At 47.0% G+C, this 15,121-nt stretch overlaps 1 protein-coding gene across 1 annotated transcript in view; it reads right to left on the bottom strand.

Moving 5' to 3' along the window:
- LOC103211103 (zinc finger protein 557) overlaps positions 1–15,121 on the bottom strand; it is a 50,448-nt gene that overhangs the window by 11,472 nt on the left and 23,855 nt on the right. Inside the window, exon 9 of the mRNA XM_042783141.1 lies at positions 882–1,039. Coding sequence (XP_042639075.1) covers positions 882–1,039 — 158 coding nt within the window. The remainder of the gene's footprint in view (positions 1–881; positions 1,040–15,121) is intronic.

Raw genomic sequence — 15,121 nt, 5'->3', positions numbered from 1 at the left:
ACTAAAACAGACTAGGAAGAAAGGCCTGATGATCTATTTCTGAAAATCAGCCAATGAAAACCCTATGGCTCATAATAGCATGTTGTCCAATCTGCAACTGATCATGGGAATGGCATAGGACGAGGCAGCATTTTGTTCCATTATGCACGGGATTGCTATGACTTGTAGCCAACTTGAGGGCAGCTGAAAACAACAACCAAGGGGGAAGCACAGGGAAGTAAAGTTGGCTAAGATCTCCCAGCTAGTCAGTAGCAAAGACAACTAGACAAAAGTTTCCTAACTCCTGCTAGACTATTTTTCCATCATCTATTCCCAAGCTACTTCTAAGTTATAATGTCAGTGCTTCTCAAACTATCTGTGGTTAAGAACCAAATTTTCAAATGTTTCAATCTGTTGAAGGTTGATACTGGTACACAGCTTAGGCCACTTGCAACTCATGCCAGTTTTTTTTTTTTTTTAATTAGGATTTGGGTGAAGATTTACAGAGTAAATTCACTTTTCATACAGCAGATGTGTCTCCAAACATTGCCAATATCCCCTGGGGTGAATATTGGCCCTGGTAAACATCCATTGACCTGGAATAAATCCCTCATGCCCTTTCTACTAAGGAACACTGGTGGCTCAGTGGTAAAGTGCAAAGGTCAGAGGTTCAAACCTACCAGGTGCTCCACGAGAAAAAGATGTAGCAGTCTGCTTCTGTAAAGCTTACAGCCTTGGAACCCCTATGGAGCTGTTCTACTCTGTCCTGAGGGGATGCTGGGAGTCAGACTAGACTCGAAGGCAAAGGGTTTGGTTGTTTGGTTTAGACCTTTCTAGCACAACCCCTCCTTCGGGCCCTCACCCCAGTTTCCCAGTTCCCACACCACGAAGGTCCCACTCACCCATGTCTTGGCTGCCCTGTTACTTCTCAGCATCTCCTCCAGGTCTTTGCAATTCTCCACTCCACTTTCCTTGACTAAGACCTGAAGGTCTGGTGGCATGGAGATCATGAACTGCTCCAACACCAGCTTGTCCAGAATCTGCTCCTTGGTGTGAAGGTCTGGCCTCAACCACAGGCGGCAGAGCTCACCAAGCCTCCTCAGATCCCTGACGGGGTTGGCCTCCCCTTCTGAGCACGTAAATGCTCTGAAGTGCACATGCCAGGTCTCGGGGCTGCAGTCTTTCTCTCCAGGATCAGTTCCTTGGGAAGACACAAATTGTGGAGGCTCTGATCCAGGGTTGGCACCAGGTTTTCCACGGTGCCATGAAGATGTCAAGTCTAAAGCCATATTTAATGGGGAATCTTCCAATATCACTGAGTGAGCTCTCCTAGACGCCATGAACTGAGACCTATCCGAAGGGTTGCTTCAGTTCCCTTCAGTAATAAGTTTGCAGCTTGCTTCCGAAGTCTGAAAACAAAACAAAACAGAAAAAGGATGAGCCAAAATAGTTTGACTTGACTTCTCTCTCTGCTTCCCTCTAAATTCCTCAGCCCAATACTAGGTACCATTCCCTCACTGATACTGTTTCTATTACAGTGGAAATCAATCCAGGTTATTCCTCTTCTAAGAAGCCCAGGTGATGCATTCGTTCAGCGCTTGGTTACTAACCAAAAGGCTGGCATTTGGAAGCCACCCAGGGCCTCTGCCAGAGAAGGACCTGGCACTCCACTTCCATAAAGACTACGGCCTTGGAAGAAACCCCATGGGCAGTTCAACTCTGATATATGGGGTCTCTATGAGTTGGAATCCACTTGATGGCAATGGGCTTAAGTTTTTTGTTTGTTTGTTTGTTTTGGTTATTCTTCTTGCAGGAGTCCATGGGTGATTAAGCACTGGGATACTAACCAAAAGTTTAAACCCATGCAGAGGCACCTGGGAAGAAAGGCCTGGTAATATATTTCCAGAAAGTTACAGCCTTGCAATTCCTGTGGGAAGACAGTTCTCATACAGATGGGGTCACCATGGACCAACCCAACCAAAGGCGGGAGAAAAACTACAGCCTTGCAGCACCTGTGGAAGAAAATTGTACTCACACAGATGGGGTCACCATGGACCAACCCAACTAAAGGTGGGAGAAAATTCCTGTGGAAGACAGTTCTACTCACACTTATGGGGTCACCATGGACCAACCTAACCAAAGGTGAGAGAAAAACTCCATGAGGGTGCAAATGGGGAAAGGATGGAGGTGTGAGTCTGCCCAGAGGTGCCTCGAAAGAAAGGCCTATAGACCTGCTTCTGAAAGATGACAGCCATGAAAACCCCACGGAGCAGTTCTACTCTGACACACACAAGGCCACTTAAAAGGGAGTTGACTGAATGGCAACTGGTTACTGGTTATTATCATTGCAATGTGCATATTTTACTACACCCACCACATCTTTCTGTTGATAGATGCTGTTGATTTAATTCTGACTCCTAGCGACCCCTGTGACAGAGCAGGACCGTAACCCTTGCTCTGTGATCCTGGTGAAAGTAGATTGCCAGGTCTTTCTCCCCAGGAGCTGACTGTTGGGTTTGAGCCGCCAACTTTTGGGTTAGCAGCTGAGCACTTAACTGGTGTGTCACCAGGGCTCCTCATTTAAAGATAATAAGATGCTTAATCTCATCTCACAGAGGAGACAGATGGCCACAATCACCTCGAGACTGGCCTCAAACCTACCAGCAACCGTGAAGATGGTGCAGCCCTGGGCGACATATTGTTCCATTACAAATGAGCTCACCATCAGTCGGAAAAACTCGGCGGCAACTGATGAGAGCAAGCAGTTTGACTGTCCTAAGGACCCTGGACTCTGCCTCCTGAACATGCAGCACTCCCTTTTGCAAACTGAGACAACATTTTTCTTAGTGTTAAATTAAATAACACAATGTACACGTTGCTGTCAGATGCCCAAGAGTCGGCTCCGACCACAGCAACCCAAACTGCAACAGAACAGACACTGCCCAGTCCTGTGCCATTCTCACAACTGCCGTTGTGCTTGAGCATTGCTGACCGCTGGGTCAGGCCATCTCACCGTCTCCCTCTTCCTCGCTGACCCTCTCCTTTACCGACGTATACACTTCATATGAAGCTCCTAGATGTGTTTTAAGAAAAAGTGCCGCATTGCACGACTCTATATATGATTCTTTATGTTTGAAATTCTTCATTAAAAAATATTAAGCTACATATTGAAAAGCAAGACAGGGCAATCTCCTTCCATAAAGATTCACCACCTTGGAAACCCAACAGGGGTCTCTATGAGTCGGAGTTGACTTGATGGCAGTGAGCTTGTTTTTTTGCTTATGTTGAAAATCACTTTTTTCCAAAACTCTTTGTAACATCTACAATCAGAACTGTCAGGAAGAAAACTAAAGAGACTGCTACAAAATAGGCCATCATTGAAAACCAAACCCAACCCCCTGCCATCAAGTCGATTCCAACTCATAGCAATCCCCACTGGGTTTCCGAGGTGGTAAATCTCTATGGAAGTAGAGTGACCCATCTTCCTTGCACAGAGTGGCTGGTGGGTTTGAACTGCCAACCTTCTGACATTAGGCACTGTACCACCAGAGCTCCTTAGGTCATCATTACAACACCTAAAGTAAAAATGGTTTTTAATTTACTCCCAAAAAAAGAACAAATGTCAGTTACTGTCTCTCCTTTGCAAGACAAGATAGAGTGCAAAGCTATGTTAGACACAATCATGCGGAAAGACACAATCATGCAGAAAGCATTTAGAACCTCAGAACCCCATCAGGTGGGAGCATCAGGAAATTTAAACCTTAGAAGTTCTCCCAGCCCGGATGGTGCAACGGTTACATGCTTGGCTGCTAGCTCAAATTTTCGCAGTTCAAACCCACCAGTTTCTCTGAGACAGAAAGATAAGGCAGTCTTAGAAAACCAACTTTCTCTGTAAACTTTCACCCAAGTCACAGTAAAAAGTTTTAAAAAAAGATGTGGCAGTCTGGGTCTGTAAAGATTTATAGTATTGGAAACCCTAGGGGTAGTTCTACTCTTTCAGCCTTAGGCTGGGTTCTCTGGAAAAGTAAAACCAGTGAAGCTGAGAGAGAGATTTATCCCAAGGGAATGGTTCGCACAATTGTAGAGGCTGGCAAGCCCCAAGCCCGTGGGTCAGAGTCAGGCTGGTGGCTTCTCCTGACTCATGTAGTAGCTTCAGGGACTGATGAACCCAAGATCGCAGGTCAGATGGCAGGCTGCTGACTCATGGGCTGTGGAGGCTGATGAATTCAAGATTGGCAGCTAAGATGGCAGGCCACTGGGTCAAGTCCAAACAAACAGGTGAGGAGGAGCTAGGTGCAGGATCCAGAGCAAGCAGAAAGCCAGAGAGCTTTGCCAGGATGTCTCTGTGCACAGGAAGCAGGCCACACCCCTGAGGAAACTCCCGGTCAGCTAGCTGGGCGCTCATAGCAGATCGCATCATGGAGGTAATTACATTTTATCAGATCTCATCATGGGGATGACTACATCAGCTGCCAAGCCACAGAGAATCATATGCAACCTTCACCCTCAAACTCCTGTAAGCCCACTGTTTGTTATGTGCCGTCAAGTCGGACCCGACTCCCAGCGACCCCTGGTTTCCGAGGCAGTTATCACTACGATTGCCCCATCTTCCTTCTGAGGAGTTGCTGGTGGGTTTGAATCGCCAGCCCTCTGGTTAGCAGTCCAGTGCCTTAGGCACTACGCTACCAGAGCTCCCATAAGCCCATTGAGTCAAAAACAGGTCTGGCTTCACAAAATCATTAAAAAAAAAAAAAATGATCAGGGTTATTGGCCTGACAGGGACTGGTGAAATCCTCAAGACTATGGCCCTAGCCACCTTTCAGGCCTGGAATTGAACTCACTCCTGTGGCTTCCAGACAAGCATAGTAGGTGAACAATTACACCAGGTCGATACACTCCATAGAACAGTCCATCACGGGAGATCAGAAAGGCAGCATTTGCACAGAGAGATGGCTCAGAGGGCAGGAGGAACCACCTATGCATTAAAGGGGCCCTGGTGGCACAACAGCTAAGCACTCGGCTGCTAGCTGGAAGGCTGGCTGCTCAGACCCACCCAGTGGCTCTACTGGAGGAAGGCCTGGTAGCCGGCTCCTATAAAGAGTAGAAAAAACAAAACAGAAACACGTTGCTATAGAGTCCATTCATAGCAGCCCTATAAGACAGAGTAGAACTGTCCCATGGAGTCTCTAAGGCTGCAATCTTTATGGGCACCGACTACATCTTTCTTCCTACCAGCAGCTAGTGGACTCCAACTGCCAAGCGCTTGGTTGATAATGGCCTACGGAGACTCTGGAGCAGCTCTACCCAGTCACAAGCGTCGTCCTGAGTCAGAAGGGACTAGACGGGACAGCAATAACAATCCATCAAGCAGTCACTCCCCCCTCCTTTCTCCCCCTCCCTGCCCCCAGCCCCTGGAAACCACTAATCCAATTTCTGTCTCTCTGGATTTACCTGGTCTTAATCTCATCACAGAAAAGGGATTTCAAATCCAAAGTGCTTTTTTGTCAGGAAGCAAGATTTTCTTTAGAAAGTTTTACCATGCTGGGTAAAGTGGAGGGTCAGAGAAAAAGGGAAGACCCTTAAGGAGGCAGATTGACACAAAGGCTGCAATGACAGACTCAAGCACAGCAAGGATTGTGAGGACGGTGTGGGACCGGGCAGGGTCTCATTCTGCTGCACAAGAGATCACCGTGAGCTGGGGCCGACCCAGCAGCACGTAACACCAACAATCTTTACAAAAGCAGACTGCCAGCTGCTGGATTCAAACCGCCCACCTTTGGGTTAGCAGCCAAGCGTTTTAACCACACACTGCAGCACCAAGACGCCTATCTAGCCAAAAACGTCAATAGTATCAAGGTTGAGTGATCCTGGTTTAAAGTATGACCAAACCATGAGAGTGTTAACATCGTACCCATTTCACAGACGAGACCTTGGGGCACAAGAGAGAACCATTGTTTCAGAAGGTCTCAGAGCTAGTACATTGTGACTGTCAACCCAAATATTTCTGAAGTCAACCTCCACCCACCCTCATTTCTAAATACCCTTAGAGACCCACACCCATAACTTACCTCCTTTCAGTCTTGTGTCCTCCAAGCCCCAGAGTCTGGGATCGGATCTCAAGCCTGCCTTGAGCTGAAACGCCTCTACTTATATAGGGGCCGGAGAAACTTCCTGTTCCCCATCAGCCCAGTGATTGGCTTCAACGCTTGATTGAATTTCCCATTGAAATGTCACTAACAGAAAATTGACTTATTAAATAGACATACGCAGGCCAGAAGTCTGAATCTGTCCATTGCCTTCATGTAGAGTCTGACTCACAGCAACCCTCTACAAAAACAAACAAACAAAAACTCACTGCCATCGAATTGATTCCAATTCATAGTGACCCCCCTGTGGGTTTCCAAGGTGGTAAATCTTTATGGAAGTAGATTGCCCCACCTTCCTTCCGCGGAGCAGCTGATGGGTTTGAACCACCAGCCTTCTGATTAGCAAATACTTTAGGCACCCACCTCCACAGTTCCTTAGCAACCCTATGTTGTTGTTGTTGTTGTTGTTGTTGTGCCTTAGAGCCGGACCCGACTCATAGCGACCCCTCCTTGGGTTTCCGAGGCAGTATCACTACGAAAGTAGATTGCCCCATCAGCAACCCTATAGCACAGAGTAAAATAGCCCATGGGGTTTCCAACGCTGTAATCTTCACTGAAAGGAAGCTTGGAAAGATTAAACCAAAAAACAAGCCCGCTGCATTGAGTCAAATCCGACTCACAGTGACCCTATATTGGAAAGATCACTGTTGTTACTAGGTGCCCTCAGGTTGGCTACGACTCACAGCAACCCCATGTACAACAGAACGAAACACTACCCGTCTCGCACCATGTTCACAATCCTGGCTGTGCTTAAACCCATCATTGCAATCAGTGTGTCACTGCATCTCATTGAGGGTCTTCCCCTTTTTGAGTGGTCTTCTACAACTCATCTGTCACTTTGTCACACTGTGGGGCCTGTGTGTTGCTGTGCGGCTGGAGGTTATGTCCCCCGTATCTCAAATACCAGCAGAATGACCCATGGCAGACAGGTTTCCAGTGGAGTTTCCAGACTAAGACAGACTGGGAAGAAGGCCCAAGGTCGGGCTGGACCACGTAATTCCAGGCCTTGTAGACTGACTGCTAAGCAGCCCTAGTTGTGCAGCGTTAAGCACTTGGATGCTAGGTGAAACTTTGGTGGTTTGAAGCCCTGGTCACCTCGCAGAAGAAAGATGTGGCAGTCTGCTTCCATAAAGATTATACCCTAGGGGGCCAGTTCTACCCTTCCTGTAGGGCCGCTATGAGTCAGAATCCATTCCATGGCAAGGGGTAACGGGACAATGCTAACAGGTCAGTGCTTGACTGGTCACCAAAAAGTTGGCAGTTTGCACTTGGAAAGGGATCGAAATTGGAGATCCTGGATAGAGTGGAAGGAAAAATGTGGAACAAAATTCAAAAACACAAAAATGACCAGAATTACTAGTCGTACAGAGACTGGGACCCCAGGCTGTCAATCGGCCCTGGAACTAGACTCATGGATTAGCTCTCAGCCAAACAGTAGAAAGGCCTACAACCAGAACACCTACCCCAGGGAGACGCACCCCTTAGGTCAATCGGCCGTGAGGCATCAGAGGGCAGCATTCACACAGGGAAAGCAGGACAGAAAGCAGAGATAGGAAGGGCACAGGCAGGGGCTGGCACAGGCAGGGGGTGAGAGGAGAGTTCTTTAGCGTTGGGGACTGCAATGTGCATGAAGTGTTGAGAGTAAAAGGAACTTGCTTTGTAAATTTGCACCCAAAACACAATAAAATTTTTAAAAAATGGTCAGCAGTTGATTTCTTTGAAGAGACACTTGGTGACCTGCTTCCAAAATACCAGCCACTGAAAACCCCATGAGGCACAGCTCCACTCTACCACACGTGAGATCTCCATGAGACGTCCAGCGGCGGCTGGCTGGGGTTCTAGGCTTAGATTATTAAGTGTTCAGAAACTTTCTGAGTACAATTGGAAGCCCCTTGAAGCGTTTCTCCAGGACCGTGACAGACTCAATTTGCATGAAAATTGTTTAAATGGTCCACACTTGAGTCCTAGGAAGCTTCTCTTCACCATTTCGCCCACCCTTTCCTCCTTTTCCCTTTCTGGAATTCTGTGATCTAGACTTTAATTGGTTCTTCTCTATTTGTTGTGGACACTCTGGTAGCATAGTACCTAAGGCACTTGACTGCTAACCAGAAGGCTGGTGGGTTTGAACCACAAGCCACTCCTTGGAAGGAAGGTTGATCAATCTACTTCCATAGTGATACTGCCTCAGAAACCCAAGGGTTGCTATAAGTCGGGTTTGACTCAATGGCAAATAACAGCAACAACTATCTGTTGTACCATACACCCCGCCTTTGTTTTAGCTGCAATACCTTGTCCTTAATAGTTCAACTTGCACTCATTTTTACAACTTTTCTTCTTCCTGCATCTTGCTAATTTCCTTTCTTATTTTCATCATGTTTATTTACATTCCAATACTGTCTCATAAAGTATGTGTCATCCAGAGACAATGAATCCAAAAAGAAAACTATTGTTTTGTTTTCTTTTTGAATTTGTTGTCTCTGGTGAAGAGAAAAATTTTAATCACAGATACTTTTGATTTTAAGTTTTTTCTTACCCATGAAACCAAATATTAACTGTAAAGAAAAAAAATCCTGACCAAAAATGAATCCTGCCAGTGGTCTTTTTCCACCCAAAGGTTCTAATGTTTCCTTTCCAGCTGGAAGCCAGACTTACTTAATTTAAATCTGAGAAGATATTGTGGCTGTGGGGCAGGGGGATGGTCAGAGAACACTTCATGATAGGATTTCTCTTGATCTTAGTAAAAGCAGGGGGGAGGGTTGCCGAGGCAGTATCACTAAGGAAGTAGGTTGCCCAACCTTCCTCCCAAGGAGTGGCCGGTGGGTTTGAACCACCAGTCTTCTGGTTAGCAGTCAAGTGCCTTAATGCTACCAGAGCTCCTAGTTAGTGGCTGATCTGTCCCCCTCTTTAACTTCATTGTAAGAGCCCTGCCAATCTGAGTGCTCGCCTTTAATCCTATGAAGCTTCTCTTCACTCCCTCTTTAAATCATATGCTTTCTCTTAGATTCAGAAGGTCTCCCTATATGCATATAGACTAATATGGAATAATTGCTCAGAATGAAGCTTATGCTTCAATTCCTTTGAGTTTTGATTATTTTCAACATCTCCTAACACACGGAGTCACCCTAGAGAGCTGACTCTAGGGCAATAGGTTTGCTTTTCATTTGGTTTTATTTGGCCTGTGAGCTCACATACTTCAGGACAGAAGTTCTCAATCTAGGATGATTTTGACGCCAAGGGGCATTTGATAATGTCTGGAGATAAACTGTTGTTGTAGGTGCCATCTACATGGCTCCAACTCAGTGATCCTGTGGTGGTTAAGTTTGTGTGTCAACTTTGCTGGGTCTGGTTGAGTGGCTGGGCAGTTGGATGTAGTATTCCCCATGATGAGACTGGTAATCAACTCCATGGTGGAATCTACTGTGATCAGCTGAGTAGCTGCCTTAGGGCTGTGGTCCGCTTCCTGTATATAAGAGGAAGCCTTGGGGGATGGTCTCTAGCCTATGGCACGCTTGAACCCTGCTTGTAGCCGTGTCATTGTTCAGCACCCTGCCATGCTCTGCTGACCTTGGGACTTTCAATGGACTTGAATTAATGGTCTGCCATGTGGTTTGGTAACATCGGGACTGTGCCTTTTTACTTGTCAACCTTGGGCTTGTCAGCCTCAGCAGCCAGCAGCTGTCTGAGCGAAGAAAAGCCTCTAGCTCCAGTGGGCCGGGAGCAGGAGGCAGAGCTGAAGCCCAGGGTTGAGGGGCTTTCACCCAGCACCTAGAGCCTGGCACTTTGAACTCGGACTTGAAGTCTCCAAACTGTAAGAGAGTAAACTCCTGTTTGTTAAGGCCGTCCCACTAGTGGCATATTCCTGTCAGAGCAGCACTGGGAACCTGAACAGATCCCCTGCCCGACAGAAGGAAACACTGTCTGGTCCTGCCCCGTCCTCACAGTCGTTGCCGTGTTCGAGCCCTCACTGCAGCCGCTGTGTCAGTCAGTCTCCCGGAGGATCTTCCTCTTTTTGCACCGACCCCTATTTACCCAGCATGACGTCCCGCTCCAGGGACTGGTCCCTCCTGATAACATGTCCAAGGTGCCTGAGACGAAACTCCATCATCCTCACTTCGAAGGAGCATTCCGGCTATATTCCTTCCGAGACAGATTTGTTCGTTCTGCTGGTAGGCTGTGGTATCTTCTTTGCCAACACCATGATTCAAATCCATCAGACTAGGCTAGCGGAGGCTTTCCTCTTGGCATCTAGTGAGTAGACTCCAGGGACACTGCTAAACGTTCTACAATGCAGAGGACAGTCCCACAACAAAAAATGAAAGAGAAAAAAAAAAAAAAAAAAAAAAAACACCTCGCTGCCCTCAAGTTAGGAGCTCTGGTAGCATAGTGGCTAAAGCACTTGACTGCTAACCAGAAGGCTGGCGGTTCAAACCCACCAGCCACTCCTCGGAAGGAAGGTTGGGCAATCCTACTTCCGTAGCGATACTGCCTCAGAAACCCAAGGAGGGGTCGCTATGAGTCGGGGCCGACTCGACGGCACATAACAACAGCCTTCAAGTTGATTCTGACTCATAGCGACCCTCATTTGGTTTCCCAGGCTGTGGACCGCCGAACCCTCCTTCTGCAGGGCAGCTGGTGGATTTAGAGCTGCTGACTTTCAGGTTAGCAGCCAAATGCCTTATCCACTATGCCACTAGAGGTCCTTCAACAAAGAATCATCCAACCCCAAACCACAATCGTGTGGAGGCACACAAACCCTGGATTGGGGTATCAACTGCAGGTGATAAACCTGATAAAGTGTATGGGCCTAAAAACCCTCAGGAGGTGGCCAACCTGCAGTTACTGACGACCTTATTAGGGTTATTTGCTTAGAGCAGTGCCCCCTGGTGGAAGCATGTTATATGGCTTTCTGTAGATGGGCTTCTGTGTGTGACTTGGAATGCAAAGTTGCCACTTTTTCAAATGCATTGACAGGTTTTCTAAAGGCATTTGCTCTTTTCATTACTTCTGCCAGTCATCTGAAATTATGATGTGAAAGCAGTGATGTTAAAGCTATTTTAGACCTTTTCCAAAGGGAAATGTGCTCAGGTGTGTTCCATCAGCAACCAACCAATTCCGCCACCAGGGCCCCTCTCAGGTGTGTAAAACCTGTTGCCATCTAGTTGATCTCGACTCAGACCACTCCTACAGGATGGAGTAGAACTGCCCCAGAGGGTTTGCAAGGCTGTCATCCTTATGAAAGCAGACTGCCACATCTTTCTCCTTTAGGGTGGTTGGTGGACTCAAGCTGCCAACCTTTTGGTTACCAGCCAAGCATTTAACAATTGTGCCACTAGGGCTCCCTCTCAAGTGTATACCAAACCAACCAACCCCATGGCCATCCAGTCGATTCCAACTCATAGCGACCCCTCCTTGGGCATCTCTACGAAAGCAGATTTCCCCATCTTCCTTCCACGGAGTGGCTGGTGGGTCTGAACCACTAACCTTCTGGTTAGCAGTCAAGTGCCTTAGGCACTACACTACCAGAGCTCCTTCCCCAGGTGTATAGGGAGGTACTATTCTAATCTTTCATCTAATTGATTAAAAAAAAAAAAAATCTGCAGACCAGTTTTGCCGTCTACTGTCATAGTCATTCCTGCCACCATTCTTTAAGCAGTAACAAAACACCTACACTGTTTATTATTTACAGCTAGAACCCACACAGTTTCTCTTTTAATGGAAAGCTCACTTTTTGTTCCTTGAATGTTTTGACTAGTATTTATTATTGGTTCGCACTTAAAACTGATTGGAACTTTAAGCTGATCTTAGAACGCTTACCTCTGTACTTTAAGGATGTATAAGAAGGCATTTAAAAATTCATCTGCAGGATTAAACCAAGCGTATTACAAGTAAAACGCCATGTGTCAAATGCTCTCCCGTGAGTATGTATAAAGTTCCTGGTATTTTTTTAATGTCATCGTGTTGCAGTCATTTAGCTCCTTTGCTTAGTTGATAAAACATGTCTTCTATTAGAAGGGGTCTTGGAGCAGAGTTGGGGAAAGAGCCCAAACCACATGAAGATCAGTCAGGAGCAGAATCTCAGAAGACACAGGACCCTACTCCAGAGCCAACAGAGAGAACACCTGCCCCTAGAACCAGTAACCTGAATCCAGACTCGGGCTTCTGGCCTCCTGAACTGCCATCTGTACTCACTGCCCGATCATTTCAGGAAACGGCAGCACCCAGACCTCACACTGGCACACTTCACCCGAGGGCCCAGTGATCCCATTTTAGCCCACTTTTCAAGGCTACGGTTACCTTCTGGGCCATTACTGAAAATGTCTGTTTTGTACCAGCTTCTGAGTACACAGAGAAAGAAGCCCTGAAGCCCCAGCCCCTGCTGGTGAGACAAGAGGCCAGAGCAGAGGAAACCCTCAAGACGGTTCAGTACAATAGCCCCAAAATGGACCCAACCATAGCAATGATCACAAACATGGTGCAGGACGGGCGATCCTTCCACTGTTACACACAATAGTCACCCATGAGCTCAGTAACTAACAGCACCAGCACCGTGAAGCTAATCAGCTACCGGCTGTGCTGAAGTCAGCCTAGAAGATCCACATTGAGATCGTGGAGGGATGATCCAGACACGTGGCCCAGCCTAAGATGTCTGCAGACATCTTCCCAATTTTCTGACTACTAGCATTAGATTAGGAAGACACCATGTGGGGGACTGATGCACATGGCCGTGTGGGGTACTTGTACTCAGTAATGAATATGAACAAAATATTGACAAAAGCATGAAATCATCACTCCTGTTTAAAATAACTGTTTGGCACCTCTACTTGGACTTTCCTGATACGCCTAATTGAGATGAGTATCAGGACACCTATACGACATGATTTTCATCATAGCCAGTCTCATTGAAGAGTTGGTTAGAACCTCAGAGCCTCTCCCCTTGGAGTTCCTGGAGACCAGGACCCCAGTCTTGTTCATCTTTTTTTCTCATATGACCCAGTACACTGAGGGCATACAATCTATGTGCACTTAATTAAAATGAATTGAATTGGGGGGGGGAGTGGTCTTGACTTCAACACCCAAACACTGAAAATCATGCCAAATGTTCCCACAGATAAGTTTGTGCAGACATACTCTTATAAGCTGTTTCTCACTCACTACCCTGATGTTCTAAATAAATCATGAGTGACCACCATTATTATTTGTGTAATTATTTAAAATTGTCTTCAGAAGAAACTATAAACGTAAGCTAATCTAGTTGCCAAGTTGGAATTCATGACTTTACCACCTATGCAATGATTAAAGCTGCCAAGTTTGTGGTCATGGAAGAAATATTAGTGTATCTTCCCTGTGGAACCACGGCCTCTGGATGGCCTCTAAGGAGCCTAACATGGAGCCCCATACACAGGAGACCCTCCACGGGGGGTGGCTGAAGGCACCCGTGAGTGGACGAGAACGAGTGAACTAGTGAGCTCAGTCCTCCTGTGTCCTCTTCTCTCATCATGGACCAAGTCTGGATGGTCAGACCTCAGTCCACCTGTGTTTCTCTTCTCCCTGGTACCTGTGAGATGAAACCACCACCTTTGGGTCAGAACAATACCATTCTCAGAGCTAGTTTCTCAAAGGTCTGCATTTTAACACCTTTCCCCACCCTCCACACACCCCCTTTGCTATTTCTAATACCAGTGGATTAGGTAATCTCTAGCAGCTCAAAGTCAATTTAGGGTTGAGTGAACTCAATCCCGTTGCATGAAATAAAGATGTTCTGAGTTAGAACAATGTTTGGTTAGAATGGTTACAGTATGACCTTCCAAGACTTGTCCATGTTGATTGGCACATCATGTCAACTGTGGAGGACCTCTTCTGCTCTCTCTGTGGGCATCCTTGAGCCATGGCAGTGTGAGGTACAGGAAGGGCCCACCGAGCAGGAAGATTCTAAGAACCAAAGCAATGAAATCACCTTAAAAACAGCTGTGTGCAACAAAACACTACACGGTCCTGGCCCACGCCCATGGTGGGCGGGGCTTGCACCGTCATCATCCACAGGGTTTTCATTGGCTGATGTTTCGGAACTAGATTGCCAGCTCCTTCTTGCTGGTTCATCCTAGGCTGTAAGTGCTGATGACACCTGTTCAGCATCAGAGCAGCACTCAAGCCTCCACTGACAGACAAGTGGTGACTGCAGGCGGTGCGCTGGCTGGGGACCGAGCCTGGGTGTCCTGCACGTATGTGCCGTCGAGTCGGACCTGACTCACAGTGACCCCTCCTTGGGTTTCCGAGGCAGTATTATTACGGAAGTAGATTGCCCCATCTTCCTTCCGAGGAGTGAGTGGGTTTCCTGCATACAAAGCAAAAACTCTGCTGAGCCACCACTCACCCTCAAAAACAAGGTGAACATTATGTATTCTGGAATTGTAGCCAGTACCCTGGAAGCCTATGCAGGATGGATCCCTGGCCTGTATCTATAAACTCTTCTAGGGAAATCCAGAAATTATCTGGGATGGAAAGCACCCAAGTCCTGTGACCCATTTGACTCTGGGTGATGGGCTAGTTAGCTCCCTTCCCTTCCACATGGAAAAGACAGTAAACAATGAATTCACAGCAGACTTTGAGAAATGGGGCATCCCCCAGGCTCTTCCCAACCTCTACTGCATTCACCAGCTCTTTCTCCCCCATCATACTCAAGGTTGTGGGGGATAAAATTCTAGGAAATTTTCCCAAAGCCAAAGCAAACCACTGCCATCAAGTCACAGCAACCCTAGAGGACAGAGTAGAACTGGTCCACAGCCATTTCCAAGGCTGTCAATCTTTACAGAAGGAAAGCCCAAACCAACCCATTGCCATGGATTCTGACTCACAGCACCCCTAGAGGACAGAATGGAACTGCTATATAGTTTCCAAGGCTGTCATCTTTATGAAAGACTGCTTCATCTTTCCCCTGTGGACAGCTGGCAGGTTTCAACCACCGACCTTTTGGTTAGCAGCCAAATGTTTTAACCACC

This window comes from Orycteropus afer, unplaced genomic scaffold (genome assembly GCF_000298275.1).
Source record: "Orycteropus afer afer isolate SDZICR_OR568_19922 unplaced genomic scaffold, OryAfe1.0 scaffold00694, whole genome shotgun sequence".
In the NCBI taxonomy this organism is placed as follows: Eukaryota; Metazoa; Chordata; class Mammalia; order Tubulidentata; family Orycteropodidae; genus Orycteropus; species Orycteropus afer.
The sequence above is the reverse complement of the archived record's forward strand: the minus strand, read 5'-3'. Positions and strand labels throughout refer to the sequence as shown.